Source organism: Uloborus diversus, chromosome 6 (genome assembly GCF_026930045.1).
Source record: "Uloborus diversus isolate 005 chromosome 6, Udiv.v.3.1, whole genome shotgun sequence".
Lineage (NCBI taxonomy): Eukaryota > Metazoa > Arthropoda > Arachnida > Araneae > Uloboridae > Uloborus > Uloborus diversus.
Genome location: NC_072736.1, coordinates 58,657,213 through 58,683,013, shown reverse-complemented (window position 1 = coordinate 58,683,013; position 25,801 = coordinate 58,657,213). Strand labels below are relative to the sequence as shown.

Genomic DNA, 25,801 nt, shown 5'->3' with positions numbered 1-25,801 from the left:
CTAATACATTCCCCCTAACAGTATCATTCTGAGGTATTTTTTTTTCTAGTTACGGAACTGATTCGTGCCATGCTAATCTTCATGCATAGAGAACAATCTCTGCATAAAAAAACACTGTAAAAAAGCTGGTTACATTGGTTAACGGTGGTCGACCGGTTACTCTAAGCGAACATACATTTTATTTACACTAAAATTAAGCCTTTTCAAATTGGCAGCATTACTTGAATGTGTTGTCTGTGGTGTGATGTTATTATTTTTCTTTGCATGTGATAATACTTTCTTTAATAACAAGTTTGCATTAGTGTTCAGTGAATAACGTATGTCATATTCCTTATCTCAATAAAAGATCATAAACCTTAGTTGCAAAATACTACTATCATCTATGAAATTGAAAAGGTATTTGGTAACGCAATGGATTTTGTCCATCAGGAATCGTAGTCACCTTCTTCATATTCTATACTAGCACGTTATGCAGTGCTATCTTTTCTCAAATCTTGTATGGATTTTCCATAGAAAATTTGAGAAGCTTTGGTACGTATTGAAATTTTAATATTGCTGATGATTTTTCTTGAAATGTGAAAACAAGTCGTATAATCATTGAGTTTCAGGGGTCGATTCAGGCACAAATGGCTTTCACTCCGCTGCCCCTTAAAAACATTCTGCATCGAAAAGCCGTCACCATATATTGTATATTGGATTTGCGAAAGCCACCAAACATGCTGCATATGGTATGACAGAATTTTTGCACAAAAAATATATGAAAGAAAAATGCCTAAAAAATCGTTATCTTTTTTTTTCCCAAAAAAGAAAATGTACACCAACATTTCTATCTTTTAATCACAAAATCGAACCGTAATACCTGGATCGACCCCTGGAGTATAGTTTCAATTCCTCCTAAAAGTAATTTTTTTATGTAAATTTTAACTTTGATCAAATTCTCCCTAGATATTTCTCTCTACTGTTCGTGCACCAAAAAGTGAAAATGCCATCTCCAAGTAAATTAGATGCTGTTTATCGTAGCATAATGCTGGCGAAATTTTTTACGAAAGGCTGGGGAAAGCCTGAAAATTTAAAGAGGTGACATATTTATATTGTGCTATTTTGTTTACATTCTGTGTTTATGTTTAGTTCTTATGTTATATTGGGGAGCATTCGATAAAGGTTCTTTTTCAAATATTTCTCTTTCTTATGGTAAATAATCTCTCTCCTATGGCAACCAAGCGCCACTGTCGCAATACTACGACAACCCTACTATTTTCCCTTCCCTGGCGATAAACTTTTCTCCGCACACACCCCACCACTTAGCTGTAAGCCTTAGGTTCTAGGGTCCGGGGGGTCAGCGTAGTGGGCCCCCAAACGGCTGGGTGCGACGGTCGATAGTCGTCTGGACTACGAACTTGGTCTCGACGAACCAAGTGACGACGAACTTGGCGAACCTTCGACGAACTTGGTCTCGAACGAACGGTCTTGATGCTTATTGTGCCGGGGAAGGTCCCCGTGCTGGGCGTCAGCCCAGCTGGGAGTTTACCCCTTAATGTGTGAACCTTGGTTGCCATGAGTACTGGATATCTCCCCATCCCTGGCGATAAACTGCTCTCATAGCAAACCGGCTCCACTACGGGGATAGTACGACAACCTCTTCATTTCTCTGACCCTACTACCCACTCTACAGAGCACCCCATGCCTTTCTTTCCCCCCATCCCCGCTTTTCGCATTTTGGATGGTGGTCTAGTGGTAAATTTGCCTTGTGGAGAAATTTTCTTTTAATTAATTAATTTTTTTTTAAAACGAGGATCTTATTGCTTAAAACCCTGCAAGCTGTGAGTACAACTTTATTATTTTTTAAATTCAAATTTGTAATAGTTTTTATAAAACAGCGTGGGATGCAGTGATTTCATTGTTACATAACCACCCCTCTTTTGTTAGTGCTTACTTAATTTTTCACAAAAATAATTAATTTCTTGGATTCTAATATCTATTTTAATTCTAAATTTATCCTTTCCAATCTTTATTTTTTTAAATTTTTTTCAGCCCAGATGTAATTAGATTTTGCTCTAATCAGACTAAACCTGTTTGTAGCCATGCTGTTTTAGTTTTGTGATTTTATGTGTTTTCCTTCAACTGTTGCTAATTTTTTTGGCCCCCAAATCCGGACGCTATTTTTTTCACTCTGCGGATGAAAAAGGAAGGGATAAAATGATTTTTTTTTTCTATCCTACTGTCATGCAAAATGAATGAATTTCTCCTGTTTTGAGGAATTTATTTTTTAATTGAATTTTTGAGGGTTTATTTATTTAGATTAGGGCAATTCCATGGTGTCGGACATAAAAAATGAAGAAAAATTTCTCAGTTTTAATTTCATTTACCAACTATAAACTGATCCAAAATGATTAAATTTATTTACAAGATACTTACTTCATCCCCTGAATGAAAAATTATGTTAGTTTTTGAAAATCGATTTTTAAAGTATAAATTTAAAAAATTTAAAGAGTTGGACTGACTAGTAATAAAGCAATAACAAGCAATAACATTTTAGTCGATAATTGTGTAGCTGTTGGATGTGATGGAACCAACGTAAAAACTGGAAGAAAGGGAGATGTAATACGACTTCTCGAAGTTCATTTCAAGAAACCGTTGCAATGGTTAGTATGCCAATTTCATTCTAACGAACTTCCCTTACGACATCTTTTGAAACACTTAGATGGTAAAACAGAAGGTCCACGCGCATTCTGTGGAATCATTGGTAAAGCATTGGATGGATGTGAACAGTTGCCAGTTGTAACATTTCAACCGATTCAGGTTAATCTTCTGAATATAAACAGAAATGAGTTGAGCACTGATCAACAGTACTTATTTGATGTTTGTAAAACTGTAGCTAGCGGTCAGTGCTCTGAAAATTTGTCTGAACGAGAACCTGAAACATTAGTACACTCACGGTGGTTAACGACGGCAAATAGAATTTTACGGCTGTACATGACAACTGACAGTCCGTGGCAGAACTTATACACATTAGCAGTATATGTTATGAAAGTGTATGCAACAATGTGGTTTACCATTAAGATTAACCACTCTTGCAAAGATGATTCTAAAAACCTCTTTGAAGCAATCAAAAAGTCACGTTATCTCTCTTCTGAATTAAAATCTGTAATTGATCCTGTGATTTAGTGCAATGGTTGCTTTGGGAATCCAGAAAACATATTGATAGCGATGATCACAGATGATCGACACTGTCAGAGAACTTGGTTTGCGTCAAATTATGAATGCAAGATCTATGACACCGATTGGATTGCGAAAATTTACAATTCCAGAGTTTAATTTTGATGCTGAAGACTACCATGAACTCATCGATTGGCAAAATTGGGAACACGCGGAGCCGCCACTTACAAGTGGAATTCTAGATAAGGATTTGAAAGAAATGGTGCTTGATGGCGTACCTTCTGAATTGTTTGATTTCCATAGCCTCCCATGTCACACTCAAGCAGTGGAATGATGCGTTAAATTAGTCACAGAAGCATCGTCTACAGTTTGTGGTGTAAGCAAGAGAGAAGGATTAATTAGAATAAGATTAGAATCCAGAAAACTTATGCCGCAATATGACACTGTCACAGAGTGTTATATTGCGGCATAAGTTTTCAATACACACTATAAAGTCTGAATATTGTCAGTCATAAAACTGATCTCCAAGTCGACTTTTCCACCAAACTATGTGTCATTGTTTGTAGTGTGTGGATTATAGTTTGAATTTGAAGGAACAGCAATTTGAGAATTCATTTAGTAACTTCTTTAGTTTTGCTGTGTAATTTCTGTGACTGTAAAAAATTGGATTGATAATTTCATACTTTTATGTTTAAATTTTGTAATTTATCATAATATGTAAAAATCACATTTTGGTGCAAAGTCACATTTGTCAAGCAGAGAATCTTTTATGTCAAAAATGCATTTACTTGTTAGTTTTTTATAATTTTTAGTTTTATATAAATAATAATTGATGCATATTAAAGCTAATCTTTTTAAAGGAATAACTTTTAATACATTTTTCTCAGTGTGCTAAGTATTGTAAAGTTACTTAATTTTAACTCGATATTGGGTGATTTTAAGGAATATGATATTTAGTATATTTTATTATTTAAATATTTGAATTTGGTATGTAATTTACACAAACGGTCAACTTTGAAGTGCTTTTTCATCATATTGGAAAAATTTTGGCTTTAATGGAATCATTAGAATTTGTATCAGTTTTGATGCAATAATGGTCAATTTCAATGTCCGAGTTGACCCTCAAAATATTTTGCTATAAAAATGCTTTTGCATGTCAAAATATCTATACAAGAGGAAACTTTTCAGCGCTATTACTTAGCTTTAATAAAATTTTGATTTTTTATGAAACTATTACAACTTTTGTCAGTTTAGATGAAATAATGATCAATTTCAAGATGCGAGCGGACCCTCAAGATATTATTTGTCATAAAACTGTTTTTGCATGACAAAATATCTATACAAAAGGCAACTTTTCCATGCTATTGCTTAGCTTTTAAATAATTTTGATTTTTGAGGAAATTTTTATAACTTTTGTCAGTTTTGATGCAATAATGGTCAATTTCAAAGCAAAAGCAGACCCTCAAGATATTTTTTGTTTTAAAAATGCTTTTGCATGACTAAATATCTGTACAAAACACAACTTTTCCGCACTACTACTTAGCTTTTATCCAATTTTAATTTTTTCACTCCACCCTATTGATCATGTCGTGGTTCATCACAGTGATTGGTTTTGCAAATATTTGGGTTTCGTGGAATTTTTTTCTTGATCAGAAAACTTAGTCAAAAAAAAAAAAAAAATTGGCGAGTTCAAGCAACATTTTTTAAAGAAGTCTTTCTTGGTTAACTTTTCTTATTTTTTTATGATCATTAAACCTTCATGTACAGTTTGCTGCAACCAGAATTTTTGAATGAAATTATTATTAATAACTTTTAGAGGAGGGGTTCCACTTACCCTGTGAAATTTTGCTATAAGAGGTCCCCATACTAAGGGGTAAGTGGTTCCCCCATAACAGTGAAGATTCGAAAATCAAAAGCAACTGTGTAAAAATATTTGTATTAGTAAAATACAAGACAACTTTGATGATTTAGTAGGAATTGATAGTTCAGCAGCAAAAACTGCTAAAGCTGGTGATAAATTACAGTTGACTCCCGCTACAACGCGATCCGACTTACGCGAAACGGCTATAATGCAAATTTTTTCACCAATAATGAAATTTGGACATAACGCGAATTTCTCATCCGCAACACGAGAACTTTCGGAAGGGAATCATGGTCTTTAAATATCGGCTTTGTTATTGACTACTAATTTTTTTTTTCGGGAATGGACCTTTATCCCTTTAGCATCACTGAGAGCAGAAGTTCCCACACTGTACTAGTCAGATACATCCCTTATACAAATAACTACTCCTCGTTTTCCTTTTTTTTTTATTCTGAATGTGAAAGTTGTTGAAAAAAAATGACACCTAATGCGATGTTTCATCTTGTGAAGATTGAAAGGAAAAGAGAAAGTTTCTGACAATTAAAGAAAAGCAAAATATTATGTGCTTGAACGACTATAACATGCGTCAAAGATAGCACATCAATAGATAGCAACACAATTAGGTATGCGTAAATCTTCCATGTGTACAATTAAAAGTCAAGAAAAGGAAATCCGTATAAGTTCACCAAAAATTATGAAAATGGAAGCTGCTCTTGTATTGTGAATCTTAAGAAACCAGGAAGAGGGGTGTTGCCATGTAGCAATGTTATAAAAGAACTAGTGAATCAACTGTATTGTGTATTTAAAAAATAAAAGTAACGGTTCTAGATCACGAAGCATAAATCATCTTCATCTTTTTAAGTTACAACTATCATTACTGGATTCTTCTGTACAGTAAAACCATCGAACATTTGTTTTTCTTACTACATACTGTATGTACCGTACTGGTTTATTTTATGTCTTTCTTTCCCATTGATCTTTTTTTTTGTGCATCGTAGCAGTATTTTATGTTGAATAAAACAGTTTTTTTTAATTAAAATATGAATAAAAATTCAGTTTTTTATGTAAGAAACCGTAATGCATAGTTAAGACATAGTTTTTAACTGTTTGAGGTGGCATTTACAAGTGTATAAAATAATTGGTCATGTTTATAAAAGTTTTCCCCTTTTTTTTTCTACAACGCGAAATTTCGACTTACGCGAGGGGTCTTGGAACGTATCCCTCGCGTAAGTCGGGACTCGACTGTATTTGGATAGGACTAATGTTGATAATGGTACTTCCTTTGCCAACTTTACACTTTATGTAGACAGTTATTTAGTGTTTCCAATTTCTTATAGTTTTGGCTAAGTTGCCAAAATTGATCTTAATCAACTGTATTACATTCATTCAACACCTTTATATACATTAACTGTTCTCATAAAGGGTACTACTTACACCATTCAACGCTATATTTATATACTGTAAATTCACTAAGTTGTTTTTTTATGCATGTTTTGCTTTAACTTTGAAATTAAGGACAAAAATAGGAGACACACAGTTGGAAAAGTATGCTGTTTAAAGGAATGTAACAGTGTCGGATGTAAATGGTGTCAGACGTAAAAAAAAAATTTTACGTCCGACACCCAGATTTTAATAAAAAATATTCACTTGTTACAAAATTAAAATAGGTTACATCAACCAGATTGAAAATCTTCCTTTATAACCAAAAATACATGTATGTAGCTTTAAAATTATTGGCTCATTATAATTAATTGCACATTTTGGTGTTGGACGTAAAACACTTAATGTACCCTAGAGGAATTCTTTTATAAATACAAATGAATTTTATTTTGACACATTTTTGCAACATTATCACCTCTGCATTGTATCTTTAAATGTTAATTTTTTCTCAATTCATAATATTGGTACGTATTTTTTGGAAAAAATAGAACTTCTTTGAGAGTCACCAAATATGGTTTGAAAATACTCAAGATGTTGACCTTAGTTCAACCTCCTGTAACTTATTTATAACTGAAGTCATCAAATTTTAGACAGGCATTTCAAAATATACAACTCTTTACCTTTAAAATGTTACCTTAGTTGTTTAGAAATTTTAATTTTGAAAAATTGATCACATCTGGTTGACCGTATCATGGAATTGCCCGTTATTTAGTTAATAGTGTTTTTGAGGATATTTCCCGAACTAATTTTTGATTTGATGTGTTTGTTTTGATGTTTTTATTACCGTTTTTCTAAAAATATACATATGTGCTTTATTTGCATTTTGTGGTATTTTTCTGTGGTGCACCACAAACGTAAATGTTTGGGAGGGCAGAATTTCTATATTTTCTGAATAGAGCTCTGAGTTTTGCGGACGGGTCATGCACCATATAAGTGCATTGAATAAAAAAGATATATATGGGCATTCAAGAATTGCAATTATGTCATCAAATTTGTTAAAAAAGACTCATTTAGGACTTACTGTTGTTGTGTTGGTGTTGTGGCTTATCCCTCCATCTGGTCTGATGAAGTCGGACAAGATCCAAAATATCATTGACCTTGAGAAAGACTGACGAGGAAAAGAGGGAACTTACTCATTATTGATATTGAAATGTCCTGCATGAACAATTGAATATTATTGCAGTTATTCATAAAAGTTTAGTGGAAAAATGGGTGATCTGATGATACATAGTGGGGAAAACTTTTCAAACTTGAACTTAGAATGACCTTGAGTTTGAGTATAAGTAAATGCTTGACAAAATATTTCATTCTATTTTGTTGCTAGTTTATTCATATTAATGTGTACTTGTCACATTAAATATTTCCTTATTTTCTGAAACCTGCTTGTCTCAATTATCTAATATTTTCTCATTAATGAATCTGATTTTATTACATTTTGCTCTGACCTAAATTAGATAAACTGTATTCTGTGGAATTTCAGGTTGTTTGCCTTCAGGAAGATTATATCAAATCGTGAAACCTGCAGACATTTGGTTGAACCTGATTATCCTGTTATGATTGATAAGGTGAATATTTGTTGTTGATTTTGCGTATTCAAAAGTAAAGATAAAATAACAATAATATGATTGCTCTTGTTAATTTTATTCTTTAGTAAAATTTTTTGATTTTATTAAGGGTTTTTAAACTTTTGATTGTGTTTTAATTTAGCATATTTTGTACAAAATTCTTTAGTTACTTTTCTTCTTCTTTCAATTGTTTTAGTCCTTTGACAATAGTTTGCAGAATATAGCCTATTATATCGTAAAGCTCGATCAAACTAACTGACCAAAATCAAAATTCAAATGTAAAAATACCTCTATGTTTGTTTTCAAGAGTTTTTTTTCCGCTTCTAAAAAGTAAAACAAGACCCCTAACAATTGACATATAGAAATGTGTCAGTCACACACATTCAAGGGTGCCCATATGGAGGAGGGGGGGGGGGCAGCCCCCCTCCCTTTTATAAATTAGAACTTTCTTGCTTTTAGTACTTTTTTCTTTGCAAAAATGTAAAAACATTTCTTCTCCAGTCCTTAATGAATAAGTTATTAAAAACGTCAAATTTTAATCAATCTAATCTGCAGTAAAATCAGTTTCAAGGGGGAAAATGTCCTGCTAAACCATGGAGAAAATATCTGAGGCCCCCCCCACCCTTACAATTTTGCATATGGGTGCCGTTGCACACGTTAAGGATATTTAAGCCTTTTTTTACTGATAATAATTAGTACTCACTAATGCATTGACACTGATTATTGAAAAAAAAAAAAAAAACTGTTAGAATCAGTATCCAATGTCAGTGCTGGATCTAAGAGGGAGCAAGCCCTTGCCCCAGGCGACAAATTAATTCTCTCTATTTCTGTTTTTTTCCATTGAAACTAGGCATTAAAACTTAAAGGAAGATGAGTAAAAGTGGGAGTTTCAAGTTTGTGTCTTGTTTCAGGTAAATCAAAGCTCTGGCACTGGCCAATGTTGATGTAGAGAAAAAAAAATGGCCATCAGCCTTGAAAAACTTTAAAATGCCAATGTATCACTGATATTTTTCATTGAAAAAAATGAGAAAAAATGTTGACCATAACCATGGGCGCCCATATGCAAAATTGTAGGGGGGGGGGGGTCTCAGATATTTTAACCATGGTTTAGCTGGATATTTTCCCCATGGAAGCAGATTTCAGGACAGATTAAAGTCATTAAAATTTGACATTTTTAATAACTTATTCATTAATGGCTGGAGCCCCCTCCCCTTCCCTGGCCCCCATATGGCTGCCCTTGACCATAACTCTTCTATTAATGCGCAGGGTTTGCACATGTCATGGAAATCCTGGAAAGTCATGGAAAAAAATAAACAAATTTCAGACCTGGAAAAGTCATGAAAAACTAATATTTTCATTAAAAGTCATGGAAATTTATTTAAAATCATAGAAAAATGTCTTGAATAGTAAGAAAGTAACAATATCTAAAAGAGCACTAAAAATATGGAGTGGTTTAGTAATATTGCATATAACGTATCACTAATTTTGAATTCACCATTATTTCTGCACTTGTTGTATTTTATATTCCGTAGTAGTGGACTTGCACTCTCTTGGTTTTGCCACACCCCCTCAAAAAGTGTCATTCAACTGCACCCTAGTTTGTTTCAACTATTTGTAAAAAATTCATTATTAAATTTACCAGAGTTTATCTTAATATGTTGAAGGCTTTAGAAAGTGAAGATTTTAGTCAGGCAATAGAACATAGAAATAGGGGAATTCTAATACTTTAAAACAGTGATGCTCAACATACAGCTCATAAAACTTATCCCCTTGTGGCCAGCTGAAATATCTGATTTAGAAAAATGCAAAAACTGAAAAACGTGGCTTTACTTTACTGAACGAATATAGTATACTGTTCACTTACATTGGTGAGTAGATGCACTATTGGACACCAAAGGGCAATGTTTTTATGAAGTAAATTTATTATTGGTAACTTTTAGTAATGACCCATTCAATTTTTGTCCCATTCATTACTATTCTGCCCTATTTATTAAATATTTGTTAGACATTTAAACATCAGTGTATTGCATTTTTACTGAACTTAAATTGATATTATGAAAACAAATGAGAATGATTTATTAATTTCTGCAGTGCACTGATATTTTTTCAGTCACAAGTAAGTGCCCTCCAATGAGTAGTGGCACTCACATAAAAGTTTTTTGAAAGCCCATTTGCGAAAATTGGCAAGTTTGGCATTTAATAGTACTATTCTCTTCGTTTAACAAGGTCATGAAAATTTTTATGAAGTCATGAAAAAGTCATGGAATTTTTTTTATCCAAATTGAGTATGAACCCTTGATGCAGAGTACTACGATACTGAACTCATCATGCTGAGATTTGTGTTTTCTAATCTATTATTTATTGTTAGGGTTGTCTACTTTTGGTGCCTAGTCTTTTCTTTACACTCTAGATTTTACTAATTGTTTTGCTTTTCACATTTTCTACATCTAGTTTTGTTCAAAATGTAGGTGGAAAAGCATGCTCACTATCAGATACTTGATGGTCATTTCTTGAGCCCATTCGTAAATCATTTGCCTGATGTAGTTCCTGAGGAGTCTCGAATTGCGAGGTCTGTGATCCAACATTTTTTCATTTTAAAATTGAAAAATAAATGAATGAACAAATGAAACAAAATAAATCATTTTTAGCTTTATTAGGAAAAATAGTGTAGTTTTGGTTTGTTTATTATGCTTATAAAGTGGAGTAGTTATGTAGATGTACCTATCACGAGAATAAATATTTTTGAAGTATTTATCATAGATAACAGTAATTGGCTGCTGATCTAGAGTAGATTCAGTTGCGAAGAATTTTATTCTTAAAAATGGAAAATTTGCTAAACTGTGCTCCATTTGTGGAAGAATATAATTCTTGTACAGTGAGCGCCGAGTATTTAAATCAGTAGTTAATTGAATCTGCTACAAAACCTTACTTCAAAAGAAAAAAAAAACAGCAGAATATTTGAATCAAATGCCCTTAAATGAATCAAGCATATGAGAAAGAACCATTTCTGACAAACACATGGTGTAACAGCTGTCTTTTTCTTTCCCTTCTTTGAGTAAAATGATAAGGGAAGGGGTGTAACTAGTGGAAAAAGGGGAAGGTAGGGTATTGCAAACTCTTAGTTTCTCAGGAAAAGTCAGACAAAACCAATGAAAGGAAGAGAGATATGCTGTTGATGGAGATTTTTACACCCAGGGCCGATCCTAGCAGGTGTGCAGAGTGTGTGCCGCACAAGGGCGGCCAAAGCAAGGGGCAGCCGCAGGCCGCATCATATAGTTCTTATAATCAAGCAAAATTGCTCAAGAATTTCTCACAAGATAACTCATAATAAGTCGAATTAATATGCTGATTTTTAAATGTTCAATTGTCAAAGTATGTGTTGATTTCCTGACAACATAGCATAGTTTAAGAAAAATAGAATGTTAGGGAACATTGTGTTGATTCATTGTCCATTAATATCTATTCTTAACACACATGTTTCATTTGGTTGCAAAGTTTGACAGAAGCAGTAATCAGGCATGGATACAGGGGAGGGGAAAGGCTCCCTTCTGAAGCATGAAATGGTGCCGTCTAAAAGGAGCACCGAGGGCGGAAACTAATGTTACCCCCCCCCCTCCAGCTTTTATAGACCTAAACAATGAAGACATATTTTATTTATTTAAAAAAGCTATACTGATTAGATACTCTCGCAAGCATTTCAAACAACAAACTATGTAACAAACTTTGTGTTTAAGGATGCGTTGAGAGAAAGTGAAAAAATACGACTCCCTTGAGAGTAACATATATGAATGACGAACTAAAATGTTGTACTTTTCCCACTTTACGACAATTTTTCAGATTAAAATTTTGAATGAACTGCTTGGTTTCAGATCAGGTAGGAGGACAGGGCCCTTGCCCTGGGTAACAAATTTAAATGTAGCTCCGAAACGAAGATCCAAAAGGATGCCATGACCTCTTTGACGAAACTAAAGAAGGCTTAAAATTGCGTTTCTAGGACTTTACTTTCAAAAAATTTTGCTGGTTGAACCATCGATCTTAAGGACCCAATTAAGTCTCTGATTCACCTCTTCCAACGTAACTTAATCAAACATAGCCTAAAAATGTTGACTCCAAAACGTGTTTTCAGACGACAGCCCTTCCTATCATCAAACGTCATGTAAAATTGCTTTGCCATTTTTCGAAATTTTTGCAGTGGAGGACCCCAAAATCCATTCGCAAACATTACTACCAAAGACAGTCTCAATTAGCGTCTTTAGAGAAGCCCCTAATTCCACCCCCTCGCACTTAACGTATTGAAAAACAAACTAAAATTGCGTTTTTCAAACATCAATTTCAAGAACTTTTGGGAAAGACCCCGGATCCCCCTTTTCTCGAACGCAATCACTATACCTGAAAATTTCGTTTTTAGACGGTTCCGTGGAGCCACAGCTTCCTGCCTAAACTAGCCTGAAATTGATTTCAGTTTCAAAAACACAGTTCGTGAGGGCACACTGAACCTCGCCCGCTCTTTGTCCTATCCATTGAGAAGGAATAGATGGAGAGAGTGCAACCCTACTATCCCAATATGGCAACCATACCATGTGACCAGGGGAGCAATTTCTAGTTGACCGTAACCGCAGAAGAAGTTTTCCTTAGCCGAAGCCATGAATGATAAAAACATTTAACTGTAGAAGGGAAAAATTAGATTTATAGCAATAGTGCAGTATTGTAGCATTAGAAACTGTGAAGAAAAGTCATACCAGGAAATCGAGTAACTTTTCTTAGGTATGTACAAATGTTTTTTACTTCTAAATAAAGAAAAAATAACATATATATGCATTCAATGAGTACATTTCCTGCAGTTGCCTACAATTTTTTAATTTTTGTACTGATTTTACCTATAAATGTAATGAAACATTGTTCATCATGAGTGCAAATAATATTTTAGTTCCATAAAAACACTTTTTACTTAACTAGTAATTATTTTAACGGCTCTCGAGTAATTTGTGTACGTTTGCTTTGTTGGCGAGTAGCTTCTCGCCAAGCTCCTGTGAACAGCAGATGCGTTTAGAACAAGTTTTAGATTTGAAAATAAATATTTGTTACTTTTATGCTTTAATTTAAATACTAGTGTGCCTACAATTGAAATAATTTCAAAACATTGATTACACAAGACACAAGAATCCATAAATTTTCAGTCAGTGAGAGAACTCTTTAAACATATTTGTACATGACTGTCATTACAAGGAATAAACATCAAAATACATGAAAAATGAGGCTGCATCATATTTAAAAATCCGGGAAGAAGTGGGGAGGGGGAGTTTGAATGACAGGCCTGTATTTGTATCTGTTATTTATTTAAAACTGGCAAAAGGTTCGCAGCGTTGCCTTTGCTAGTAACAATAATCAGTAATGATACCTTTTAGAACTGATCTTCCAACATTGCTTAAAACTCTGTTAATCTTCTAATAACAATCATAAAGTTTCAATGCTATATTTCAAAGAGCACACACACGCGCTCAATTTAACTACACCGATTCACAACATAAAAACTTATCACAATAATTCAGGCTGAAAACTTTCGCTTACTCACAACACACTTGGTCGATCTAATATTTTCAGAAAAAATAATAACTCTTAACTGTTTCCAAAATATAATAAAAATAAATTTACGCAGACGATAAATTAAAAAATAGGGCGGTTGAATTATTCTAATTTGTTTTCTTCTTACTTGACTTGGGTTTAATCTTCTGTTTTAATAATATTGTTTTTCGAAAGCAGACGATATTTTTTCAGAATACATATTCATTTGAATTGAACAGAGATGGGCAGACTTTACCAAAAAAGAAGAGATACTTTTAATTTTCACGAATTGTCTCGATCTACCAGAAATGTGTGCAAAAATTATACATAAATTAGTAATGTTAATAATTGTCAAATAGTTATTTACGTAGATAGTTAAAACAGGAAGAAAGACCTTCATTCTAAAAACCTTCTGGTAAACAATCAATGTTTAAGAGTTGAAATTCAAAATAATAATATGAACAAATCAAATAAATATTTACATTATGTGCTGAAACAATTCAAAATCTAATTCATCCGAAATCAGTCCTTATTAAAAGATTTGCACTGTATGTTATCTGCTACTTTTGTAAGCTTGGTGTATGATTACTGATTGCTAGTCTTGCGAGTTCAGAATCAGAGTCTTAGGCTCTAAAATTCCCGTAGTCGAAGCCTGCCTTTTTTCTCTCGACTTTGCAACCCTAAATTGTTGCAGGGTTGCAGAGTCAGAGTTGGAGTAAAAGGGTTGGAGTCGGAGTCTGAAGGTTTTGAAACTCCGAGTCAAAATCAGAGTCTGACTGCTTTTGGGGTAGTGGGATAAGGAATCAAAGGCTCTAAAATTCCCTGCGAGTTGGAGTCGGTTCTTCTTTTGTTGACTCCACAACCCAAATTTGTTGCAGTGCTGCGGAGTCGGACTGATTTTGAAGTTCAAGAGTTGGAGTCAAAGATCAAAGTTTTTGAAACTCCAAAATCTGACTCGAACTGCTTTTGGGGTAAAGGAATCGGAGTCGAAAGCTCTAAAATTCCCTGAGTCAGAGTCGGCCAGTTTCTTCCGACTCCACAGCCCTAATTTGTAGCAGTTCTGCAGAGTCGGAGTCGGACTGATTTTTAAGTAAAATAGTCGGAGGTCGAAGGTTTTGAAACTCCGAGTCAAAATCGGAGTCTGACCAATTTTGGGGTAAATGAGTCGGAGTCGAAATCTTTAAAATTCCCCGTTTTAGAATCGGTCATTTTTCTTCCGACTTCACACACCTAGTTTGTTGCAGGCCTGCGGAGTTGAAGTTGGACTGATTTTGGCGTAAAAGAGTTGGCCTCAGGAGTCTAAGTCCTTATAAACTGCAAGAGCCGGAGTTGGACTGCATTTCTGGGTAAAGGAGTCGGAGTCAAAGGATCTAAAATTCTCAGAGTTAGAGTCGGTTATTTTTCATCTGACTCTGCAACCCTAATTTGTAGCAGGGCTGCGGAGTCGAACTGATTTTGAAGAAAAAGAGTCGGAGTCGAATGCTCAAAAATTCTCGGAGTCTGTCATTTTACTTCCGACTCCACAACTTTAATTTGTAGCAGTGCTGCGGAGTCGAACTCGGATCCGGACTGATTTCGATGCTAAGAGTCAGAGTCTGAAGGTTTTTAAACTTCGAGTTGAAATCGGAGTCGGATTATGGTTTAGGTAAAGGAATTGGAGCCAAAGTCTGTCATTTTCGCTACAACTCTGCAGCTCTGATTTGTAGCCCCGACTTCATAATTAGTGCTGTCGTCTGAAAAATATTTAATGCCAAAATGCGACAACTTCCCAGCCAAACTAGTCACCTGACCTGGGAAACATTGGGTTCCAAGCTTATCTCACTGAGACATTTGCTGTCGCTCCCTCCATTAGTATTCCTTCTCAATGGTCCCATCGTCATCAAACAATGCTTAAAGTACGATTTTGGGACTTATATTTCTAAAGAATTCCAGAGGAGAACTGCCAGGCTTATGTAACTTTTCTCGGCGCTAGGGCATATCCATCAATCGTCGAGGTGAGGTGGACAAAAGTCTATAGTTATATTTTTCAGATATTAATGTTGAAAAATATCCAAAAGATTCGTGGAAGCTTCCCAGTTTTGTTAACGTCACCAAAGATAATATAAAATTGCGATTTTAGAAATATCCGCTTAAGAGCCCCAAAATCCTTCCTTCCACAAAAATAGCCTATAATGTATTTCAGTTCCGAAAAATATTTTGGTTCGGAATATTTTCACGTTTCCCCTATTGTTTTCAAATCTGGCCAAAAACGGGTTTTTGAAAAAATAGTGCCGAGAAATTACCGGAGGATAGCCGTCAGATCCCCTGCCGTCACCAAAGACGGCCTAAATTTGCGTTTTAAACTTATACTTCGAAATCTTTCGATGGGAGACGATTGAATCTCCCTCCCTCTTGCAACGTCAACAAAGGTAACCCAAAATTGCGGGTTTAAAATTTCAGTTTCGGAGATTTTTCGGGAAGAACGCCGATCCTTCCTAAGCTACGGTCTTAAAATATAGCTTCAATTTGATTTCGATTTTGAAAGAATTTTAAGAAAGAACTGCAACATTACTTTCACCTAAAGTCTCGAAAAAGTTCCTAAAATTGCGATATTTGAGGTCAATTTCGAAATTTTCGCCATGCACCTTGATTATACTTGACTCTTTTGTCCTTGCAACCAAACACAACTAAAGATTAACTAAAATTTTCTATTTTTCATACGCCTATTTCAAATATTTTCTTGGAGCAATCCTCCTCCCCTGAACCCCTGACACCTCCCCCCACGCTTCCCCTTCCTCCGTCCCGTCTCTGATGTCACCGAAGAAAGACTATAAAATGCGTTTTTACGACTAGTAAATTTTGGTATCTACAGGGATCGAAGTAGTCCTATATATCCTATATTTCCTATATTTTCAAGAAAAGCATCAAAATCGTCCTATATTTCCTATATTTTTGAAAAATGTCTTATATTTCCTATATTCCCGTTTTTTTTATTGTTGAACCAGGAGGACATTAATTCTACAAATTTTGGTGCATGGTGCACTAAAGGAAAAGATAATTTTACCGCTTTTTGCCATTTTTGCAACTAATCAGTGCCCATAAGCAATAGTGGATTTTCGTAATTGAGGCAGCATGCTAAAACATTCAAGCATAAAGAAGACTGAAAAACGTCAAGAGGATCCTTCTCAAGCTCTGTTTGTTCTTAATAAAAGTGTTAAAGGGTTCAGTTTAGACATAAAATCAGAGAACAGTGGAATTATTACTTGGGTTATGAGTGAGGAAGAAAAAATAAAAATTTTCTTTGTTCAAATTTTGATTATTTCATCTATAAAGTACACTGTTTTTTTTTTTCAAAAATTATTCTTTCAACTACAGGAAAGTCTTTCAGATGTAAGGAATAATTTTATTTGAGTTTTTTTTTAAACAAAATCAATGATAAGAATAAATAAATAATATATGATATGTATTATTTCTTTTTTCATAGCAAAATTATTCATATAATGTGTCCTATATTTGTCCTATATTTTTTGCGGAAAATGTCCTATATGTGACAAGTCGGTCACTTCTACCCCTGTATCTATTACTTTCTTCAAAGACATAAATTGTACCTAAGGAGTTTCTTACTATAAAAAATGTCTTCCTTTTTATAAGATCATTCTTCTGTCCCCCCTCCCTTTTTAAATTCAAACTTGGCATAGAAATTTAAAGAAAGATTTATATAGGCGTTAAAGGTTAGTCAAAATATGCAAATTACACTTGAGGGGCGGCACATTAGGACTTTGCACATGGGCGGCCGACACCTTAGGATCGGCCCTGTTTACACCTTACCAGGAAACATCACGAGTTCAGTAATCATGAAAAAAGTTAAAAATGGTCGCATTCGAAAAAGTATCTTTAGAAAAAAATTTGACCCAAATATTGTGTGCCCTCGTCCTTTTGTTTTTGAGATATAGGGGGTCAAAGTCTGTCGAAATCTTACGAAAATTCGCCAAATTTAAAGACTTGGCAAGAAATGGAAAATACCACGTGATTTCATCGCCTGCGTCTAGCAAGACTCTCATTTCCATTTCTGGTCATCTGCAAAGCGCGTAAACGATGTTTCGAATTAACCCTTTACTTGTGTGGGTAAAATTAAAAAGTAACTATGAAGCCTGTGAAATGGAAACTAGAGAGCTTTATCCAGAGTAGCTACAACTTTATAACGAAATTGAATGTAGGATTTAACTTTGTAATCGTTAAAATAATGCATTTCAGAATTTAAGTGCATTTCAAGTGTGTTTTACTTAACTAATTTAAGTTTGTACTCTTGTAATGAAATGTGTTGTAAGTAATTAATAATTATGTACGAGAATTAATATGAATAAGTAAAAAAAAACATGCTTATTAAAGCTTATATATTGAAAATAAAATGGATAGTTTTTGATGTTGAAAGAACATGATCATGGATTGTAGTATCCCAGCTCTTATTTATTTTTTCAAAAGTTATTATCATTCATGAAGTTTTATTGTCTGACCACTGCTAGCGAAAATGTTTAATTTAAAATCGAAAAAAATAATAATTAAAAAAAAGAAAACAACGGATAGTAAATGTCAAAAATTTGCACAGCAAAACTAACGATGTCGGAAATTACTTCATAACAGATTCTTATCAAAAATTTTATAGTCGACGTTCATTACAACAACCCCTGTAGTTCGAAAAAGTCTCACTGCAACTGAAAGTCGCTATAACGTAAATGCACATCATATTGCATGTTATTTAGTCATTTTTAAAAATACTGAAGTCACTTTTACCAATTATGTTTCACGTTAAAAGGGAATTCAAATACGAGCAAAATAAAAATTAATACAGTTTTTTTTTTATTTGACTTGTTAGAGGGTTTACACATAACTTGAAAACGATACACATAACGAAAAACACACTGGAAATAACTGACAGAAATCGTTTTTTTTTTTATTTGAGAACATGGTTTGAAAACTTTAAAAATGTCGTTTTCTTCGTATTTAGATACTGTTGAAGACTTCAGATTTACGACTTTTCAAAGAAAAAAAAAAGACTTTAAAGTGTGTTTACCGTTTCTCTACGGTTATCATATTTTTTTCAAAACAGTTTCATCATCGAATAAACTCTTTCAGTGGAAATATTTCACCCGCAGAAGCATAAAAGTTTTAAACATCAGTTTTTTAACAGACAGTCTTAAGAATAACAAAAAATTCCATTGTTTTTACAATAAAATAAAACAAATATTTCGGGCTGTGGCGTTTTCCCCTATACAGTTGCACGTTAATATCCCGGAACACAAGCCCCTAAAAATTTCAATGCCGCAGTCTGTGCCACGACACCCCGCGCCATGGTAGTCACCCCGAGTAAAGAATTAATGCGGTATTTCTCACGCGCTTTGGTGGTGACCAAATATGGAAGTGAAATGTCTTGTCAGATGCAGATGTTGAATTCGCGCCGTACCTTCCATTTCTGAACAAAACTCGCTAAATTTGGCGACTTTACTAAAAATTTCGGCAATTTTTAAGACATCATATTTCGATAACGTGGTCACGAGGGCACGTAGTTTCAGTGCCATAAACATGTTTTCCAATGCTCTTTCGAATGCCACCAATTTGGAATTTTTTTGAATTTCCTTGATCGTGATGTTTCCTGGTTAGCTTTGTTATTGGTAGCATTAACATTGGGGAACAAGATGCATATTTTAAGAACTATAGGTAATTTTATGACATTGGAAAGTCATTTATATATTTTTAGCAATCAACAGGTGACACATTTTTCGAAGCAGATGAGTTAAAATTTGAATTTTGTAATTGATTTTTCATACTGCTTTATGATAAAATTTTGTAAATAATCAAAGAATGAATATTTTGAATGAACAGCATACTTTCATTGATGCTGTATCATATTTGACTGAAGATTAAACAAAGTTCTCTTAAATTGTGTGTAGAATGCCACATTAAAAAAAACACATGCATTGCTGCTGTATTGAATCAGCCGCTTTATTAAATCAACTCTGTTTAAAACAAATATGATTCAAATAAGCAGCAGTCACTGTAATATGAATAGTGGGTATGATTGTATACACTACTATGGCACATGCAGAGCTCTGTCCTGATTATTCTTACCATTTTTTAGTGTGGTAATTTTTGCCTAATTTTTAAAAAAAATTTCTGAAAAAAATCACTACAATTGTTGAGCTAAAAAATCTAGTCCTCGAGTAATGAGAGAAATTCATTTTTTGCTGGCAGTGTAATTTTTTGAATGTTTATTAATTGGAACAATTTTCAGACTAATTCAGTACTATCACAACATTTCTAGAGGGTCAATTTTTGTAACTGCAAATTTATACCTCTACTTTTTAAAGACTTCAAACAAATCCTAATTCTTTTTGCATCATTTGTTTCTAAGCTGAGTAGAGAACTTTTGAGTGTCCATTATTAAAAATTATTACAAGTGTGATCTAATAGTGTAATAATGCTTAATTGAATCAATAGATATTAAATTAATTAAGGTTCTTGTTGGGACAAAAATTACAACTTTTGATTTTTATTATTATAACGTTTTATTTATAGTCATGGAATTAGGTGGGAATGAGCATTTTTGATAAATTTATCTTGTTTTTAATCATACAGTCGAGCAGTGCTAATCCGAGCTCTCCTTTATCTAAGGTGCTTAAAATTTGTCCCTGGCTTGTTTATTTGGTTATCTGTTTTCAGGGTTCGCGTTTACGCGCTATAGCGGGTTTTCTACGCAAATTCGCGGGAAAGGGACGCAACTTCCGCGAAAATTCGGGTCCTAGGGACCCAGAACACCCAAAAGATAAAAACCAGAAAAAAATTGTGGAAAATACTGAAGATCTATCTAGTGAATGCTTTTAAGCTTCAATGACCAGGAGAATCAACAGAAAAGGATTAAAATGACCCTATCTCTGTATCAGCTATTCAAACACACCCCTACTGTTGACCAGTCAATGGAATTTTAGTGATAAGACTGGAGCTTACAGTGACCTCCTGGGCAGAGCTCAAGGAGCAAAATATTGCAAGTTCATAAATAGCCCATTGTACTGTATTCTAAGAATAAGTTCTCCCTCATCTTTTATCTTGGGGAAATTCCTGAAAACAACAATAAAGATCAAAAGTAAGAGTGGTTTCAATGCAATCTTCAGGATTGATACAGGACAACTGAGTAGTAAAAGCTTATCTATTTTGCATTCACCTAACCAGAATTACTTTTGAAAATTATTATCTTGCATCCTCAATAAAAGGATGGGTGAAAAAAAAATGGCGAACATTTTCCCGATCCCGCAAAACACAAAGTTCTGAACTTAACATTTTTCTTGTTAAATTACTTATGAATATGAATTTTATACAAAAGCACTTTAACCTTGTTCATTTTCTAGTAATTCACCTATTTCTGAGGGGCTATTTTTATTTGGACTTGCAAAAGTCACGTATTAATCGATCGCGCCATTTTGAAAATGGCGAAATTTTAAAAGTAGCACCAAAGCCAACACAGATATTTTAAAAGAGTCACAATGAAGTCAAATTTTCTAATTTAAGATTGCAAATGAGCAATTTTCATACTCATGTGAGAAAATGTTTTGTTTTTGCGATCGCGATTTTTGCGTTGTGTTAATTCGCTTGCGATTTTTTTCTATTTCTATGAAATTGCTATTGATAAATTGATGGAGGGGGGGGGGGGGGGGCTAGTTGCTTTTTTTCACTTAGAAAAATGTTCATGAAAGCAAAAGTTAAGGGAGTGCTTTCTGCTTGATCAATCAAAGGCATTTATTTTTTATCTCATGGTAAAATCCAACTTTAAAGTAAATTTTGAGTTTACCTCATTGTAACTGACTAAATAGTTTCTCAAATAACTAAATCTTGCAAGTGTATTATTTGAACATATGATAATCGATAATCACAGAAAAAAAGGGCAAAATTAACCAGTTTAGTTTATTTCATACCTTTTTCAAATAACTATGTGGATAGTTTCTTTTCCCTAAGTATAAATAGTTGTATATTATTCAATTATGTGCTAAGATTTTCTGTTTAAAATTTAAGGGACTCATTTTTTCCGCCAAAGGACCCAAATCTATTTCATTGATGGGTCCTTGGGACCCAAGTTACGGATAGTTGAGCGCGAACACTGTGTTTTTTTTTTTTTTTTGATTTTCACTTTTACTCTGTAGCCATTCTAATGGGGACTAGCACAGAAACAAATAACTTTAAATTAGGGATGCACCGGATATCCGGTAACTATCCGGTATCCGGCTGATTTTTTAACTATGAGGTATCCAATCCGACAAGCCACTCCGGATCCGGATATCCGACAGTGTTTCATAAACTTTTCGATGATGCTTTCTCTTTTAACTGCTGCTTCAAAAACAACCATTCCTCTTCAAACCTAGCTTCTGCCATTCCCGTGCGTCGTCCCCCCTCTCCTTCACGAATCTGCTGACGGTATGTTGCCAGTAATTTCTCCCTCCCTCTCTCACTCTCTCTGCTTTAACACGCTGAAGTGAAAAGTCGACCTTGAAATGGTTCATATCAAAGCGCTTGAAGTTGGAGGAGTGGCTGTGTTGAAAATTAAAATACAGTCAAGTTCCGACTTGCGGGAGGAATGCATTCCACTACTCCTCTCGCGTAAGTTGAAATTTAGCGTAGTAGAAAACTGTATGAATTCGGATTTTTAGAAACACACTAAAAAATTTTAGGCATTTATTAGCATAATATAATTTAATAATACACGCTTTAGTGCCATTATATCTCATGAACATTAAAACGAAGAATGAAAGAAACTAATGAAAAATGCGGAATAGTTGCACTGAAACAAAGCAATGTTTAGAGCAGTACAGTGTGGAAACTTCCGTTTTCAGGGATACTAAAAGGATGAAGAACCATCAAGAAACCAATATCAGGGTTCGTACGCCCTTGAAAAACCTTGAAAAGTGCTTGAAAAAAAAAGTTCATTTTCAAGTGCTTGAAAACCTTGAAAAAGTTTTAAAACCTTGAAAAAGTTTCTTAGTGCTTAAATTCTCTCAAAAATCAACGAATTGTGCTTAAAAGTTTTAAAAAAGTATTTCACCAATGCAATTTTCTGAACATGTGTTCAGTATGCAACATCGCGAAAAATTGCTTCCGTGTTTGGGATTTTAATCCTTTTGCATCTTGTAAATATTTTGATGTTTTTTACAACCAAAAGATATTTTGACATGTGGTACCTTAGATTAGTTTATTTTTTGTTTAATTTCATCAATTAACAAAGAAATTAATTTGGAAACCATGACAACATTGAACTTACTCGGGTTTCGCGGAAAATTGCTCTTGTGTTTGAAATTTCAATCTTTTTGCATCCTGCAAATATTTAAATATTTTGGCTAATCAAATGTTATTTTCGCATATGCTACCTTAGATTAGTATATTTTTTGTTTAATTTTAATAAAAAACAAATAAATTTATTTCATGGGAAACATGCCACGTCGAACGAACTCAGACTTCGCGAAAAATTGCTTCTCGTGTTTGAAATTTCAATCTTTTTGCATCTTGCAAATATTTAAATATATTCACTAATGGGATGTTATTTTCATATTTGCTACCTTAGATTAGTATATTTTATGTTTAATTTTAGTAAAATATAGATTTATTTTATGGGAAACATGACAACATTAAATTTAATTCGCGAAAATTTGCTTCCCTTGTCTGAGATTTCAATCCTTTTGCATTTTGTAAATATTTTTATATTTTTGGCAATTAGTAGTTATTTTGACACTGCTACATCAGATTAGCTTATTTTATTTTTTATTTTAGTAACTAAAGAGTTAAAGAATTTATTACCTTGATCTTGTTTAATTATTTGCTTATTTATTTTTGCAATTTTGAATTTGATTATCTTTACCTAATTTTTGGTCATAACAGATTTTTTGAAAAAAATTTATATTTCAGCAGTTGAGCACCTAACAAATTAACTTAAAGTTTGTATTTTAAATATAAAGCTGATTTATATAATTTTATTAAGTTGAATTTTATTTATAAGTACATCATTTTTTTTATGTCTGCTAAAATAAATAAGGTGTATAACAGGGTGGTTGTATTATGATTATTTACTTGAAATCCAGTAGTGTTCGTTTTTATGCTTTTACCTCCCTATATCTCCAATTTTCCCCTTTTCCTCAAATGTTCAAAATTACTACTTTATTAAGGTTGTGGGTACTTGGAGCAGCTTACTGAAAGAGGCTTTAATCAGCAAAGGGGTAGATAGCTAAAGGAGGGTCATTCATCTTCATTTGGATCTAATAAACTGACCAGGACCAGCCTAGCTAGTCCCAGTGCCTGTTGCTGGTTATCAACAGGCACTGGGCATGGTATTTCTATGCAAAATATTTTGACTTAATAAACTATTTTATGAATTGTATGCATAGCAAAAGTTATTGTTGTACATATGTATATTCAAGTAATAGGGATCTTAGTTTTAAAAATTATTCCCCCCCCCCTCGCCCCATTTTGCTCTTTGAAACTTTCAGGTAATTTTTTATGAACTCACAAATCACAATCACACCTGAATATTATTGCCTTTCTAAATTTAAATTCTAATTTCAACAATAACCCATTTGTTCCCGAAATAAAACTACTTTTGTCATAACATATGTCAACTTCTTGTGAATCTTTTCAATTTCGAAATATGGCTCTATAAATCTGAACTTGCACATTTATTGACTATTGCAAGTTAATCAATGCAAGCTGAATAAGCTCAAGTTTGCATTCAGAGTATTTATCACTGTTTAAGCTGCTTTTGTATATTTTGAGGTGTAGAGACTGGACTGTGGACTTTCATAAACTTTTCTTACTTCCTAATTTTTAAATTTACTCGAGAACAGTTGAAATGCCTTATTGGCTGAACAGCTAATAATACATACATACAAATAATTGATTTGCATACTTATAAATGATTTGCAAACCTAATATTTTTAGAACTTCATAGTGCAAACTGAAATAACTTTCTGGGTAGTGTTTTTGTCCTAACCGCCCTTATATTGTAATAAACCACTCTATAGCTATTGTTAATAAATGTTGAAACCAGGGGGGGGGGAGTGACTTCAAAAACTCCTCTCTGGCAATGCCATTGAACTTTGGGTATTTTAGTTTCTTCCTATGAAAGTTAAAAGCACTTATGAAAGGTTTTTTTTTAAGTATTAATTTGCTGATTCTATAAAATATACAAACCTCTGACTGCTGCAACCTTTGAAAAACCTCAAAATTAAACCTCTTGGTATCTGTTTCTCTTTATGACCAAACTTTTCAAACATTTTCAGAAAAACATTCGACACAGTAGATCTTTCATCAAAGTGTCTCTCGTTGTAAAAAAAGCAATTTTGTTTTCCTATACTTTTTTGTATTATTGCCTTATTTCTATGTGTTTGTAGTAAATAAAATCTGCATACAATATTTTTAGTACAAATTTCTGATATTGCCTTGAAAACAAAATTTTTTACCTTGAAAAGTACTTGAAAAGTGCTTGAATTTTTTCTGCCTAAAGGGTATGAACCCTGAATATGGGGGGGGGGGGGGTATTTATGGTTTTTAGGGGGTGGGCCCTTGCTCTTAGGGGGGGCACCCCTGTATTTAAGATGCTAATTTGTATCTTTAGAGGAAATGCACCTTTATTTCTGGAATTAAAGTAAAATTTTAAGTTGATTATTTAAGTTTGTTTATTTATTTTTTGAGTCAAACTGGCCCTGTTTTAATATTTTCTTTTTTAACTTGTATATGTTAGAAAAATTTTACACGTGTATTATCTGCAATAAAAATGATTTCAAAGCAAAGTTTTATTTTTTGTTATTTCTAAATTGGAAACAAGAAAGTGTATTACTTTATGATGAAGTTTAAAAAAGTTTCTACACGTCATGGAAATCTAATAACAAATACGACTCATTAATTATACGACCTTTAAGATTTCAACTATGAATAATTAAAAGTTTAAACCATGTGTACATTACATACAGAATTAATTTTTGCCGAAAGTTTATCTCTTTCGAAAAAATCTGTCGAAATAAAACAATGTTTTAATGTTTCATTTTATATATAGCACAATTCCTAAATTAAAATATAGAGGCTCTAAAAAAGTACATTTGAATGTACTTAACATGTTTTCAAAGAAATGATATGTGGAACAAGTTTGATTTATTGTTTTGAAACGGCGTTGTAGGAAAATATGCGAACATGCAATGCAATCGAATGATAT

The 25,801-nt window shown here is 33.4% G+C and overlaps 1 protein-coding gene across 1 annotated transcript in view; it reads left to right on the top strand.

The window, feature by feature from the left end:
* The first annotated feature begins 229 nt into the window (after positions 1 to 229).
* Positions 230 to 25,801, top strand: part of LOC129224669 (protein ABHD18-like) — a 63,258-nt gene continuing 37,686 nt past the window's right edge. Inside the window, exons 1-4 of the mRNA XM_054859212.1 lie at positions 230 to 531; positions 946 to 1,077; positions 7,938 to 8,022; positions 10,491 to 10,591. Coding sequence (XP_054715187.1) covers positions 983 to 1,077; positions 7,938 to 8,022; positions 10,491 to 10,591 — 281 coding nt within the window. The 5' untranslated portion in view covers positions 230 to 531; positions 946 to 982. The remainder of the gene's footprint in view (positions 532 to 945; positions 1,078 to 7,937; positions 8,023 to 10,490; positions 10,592 to 25,801) is intronic.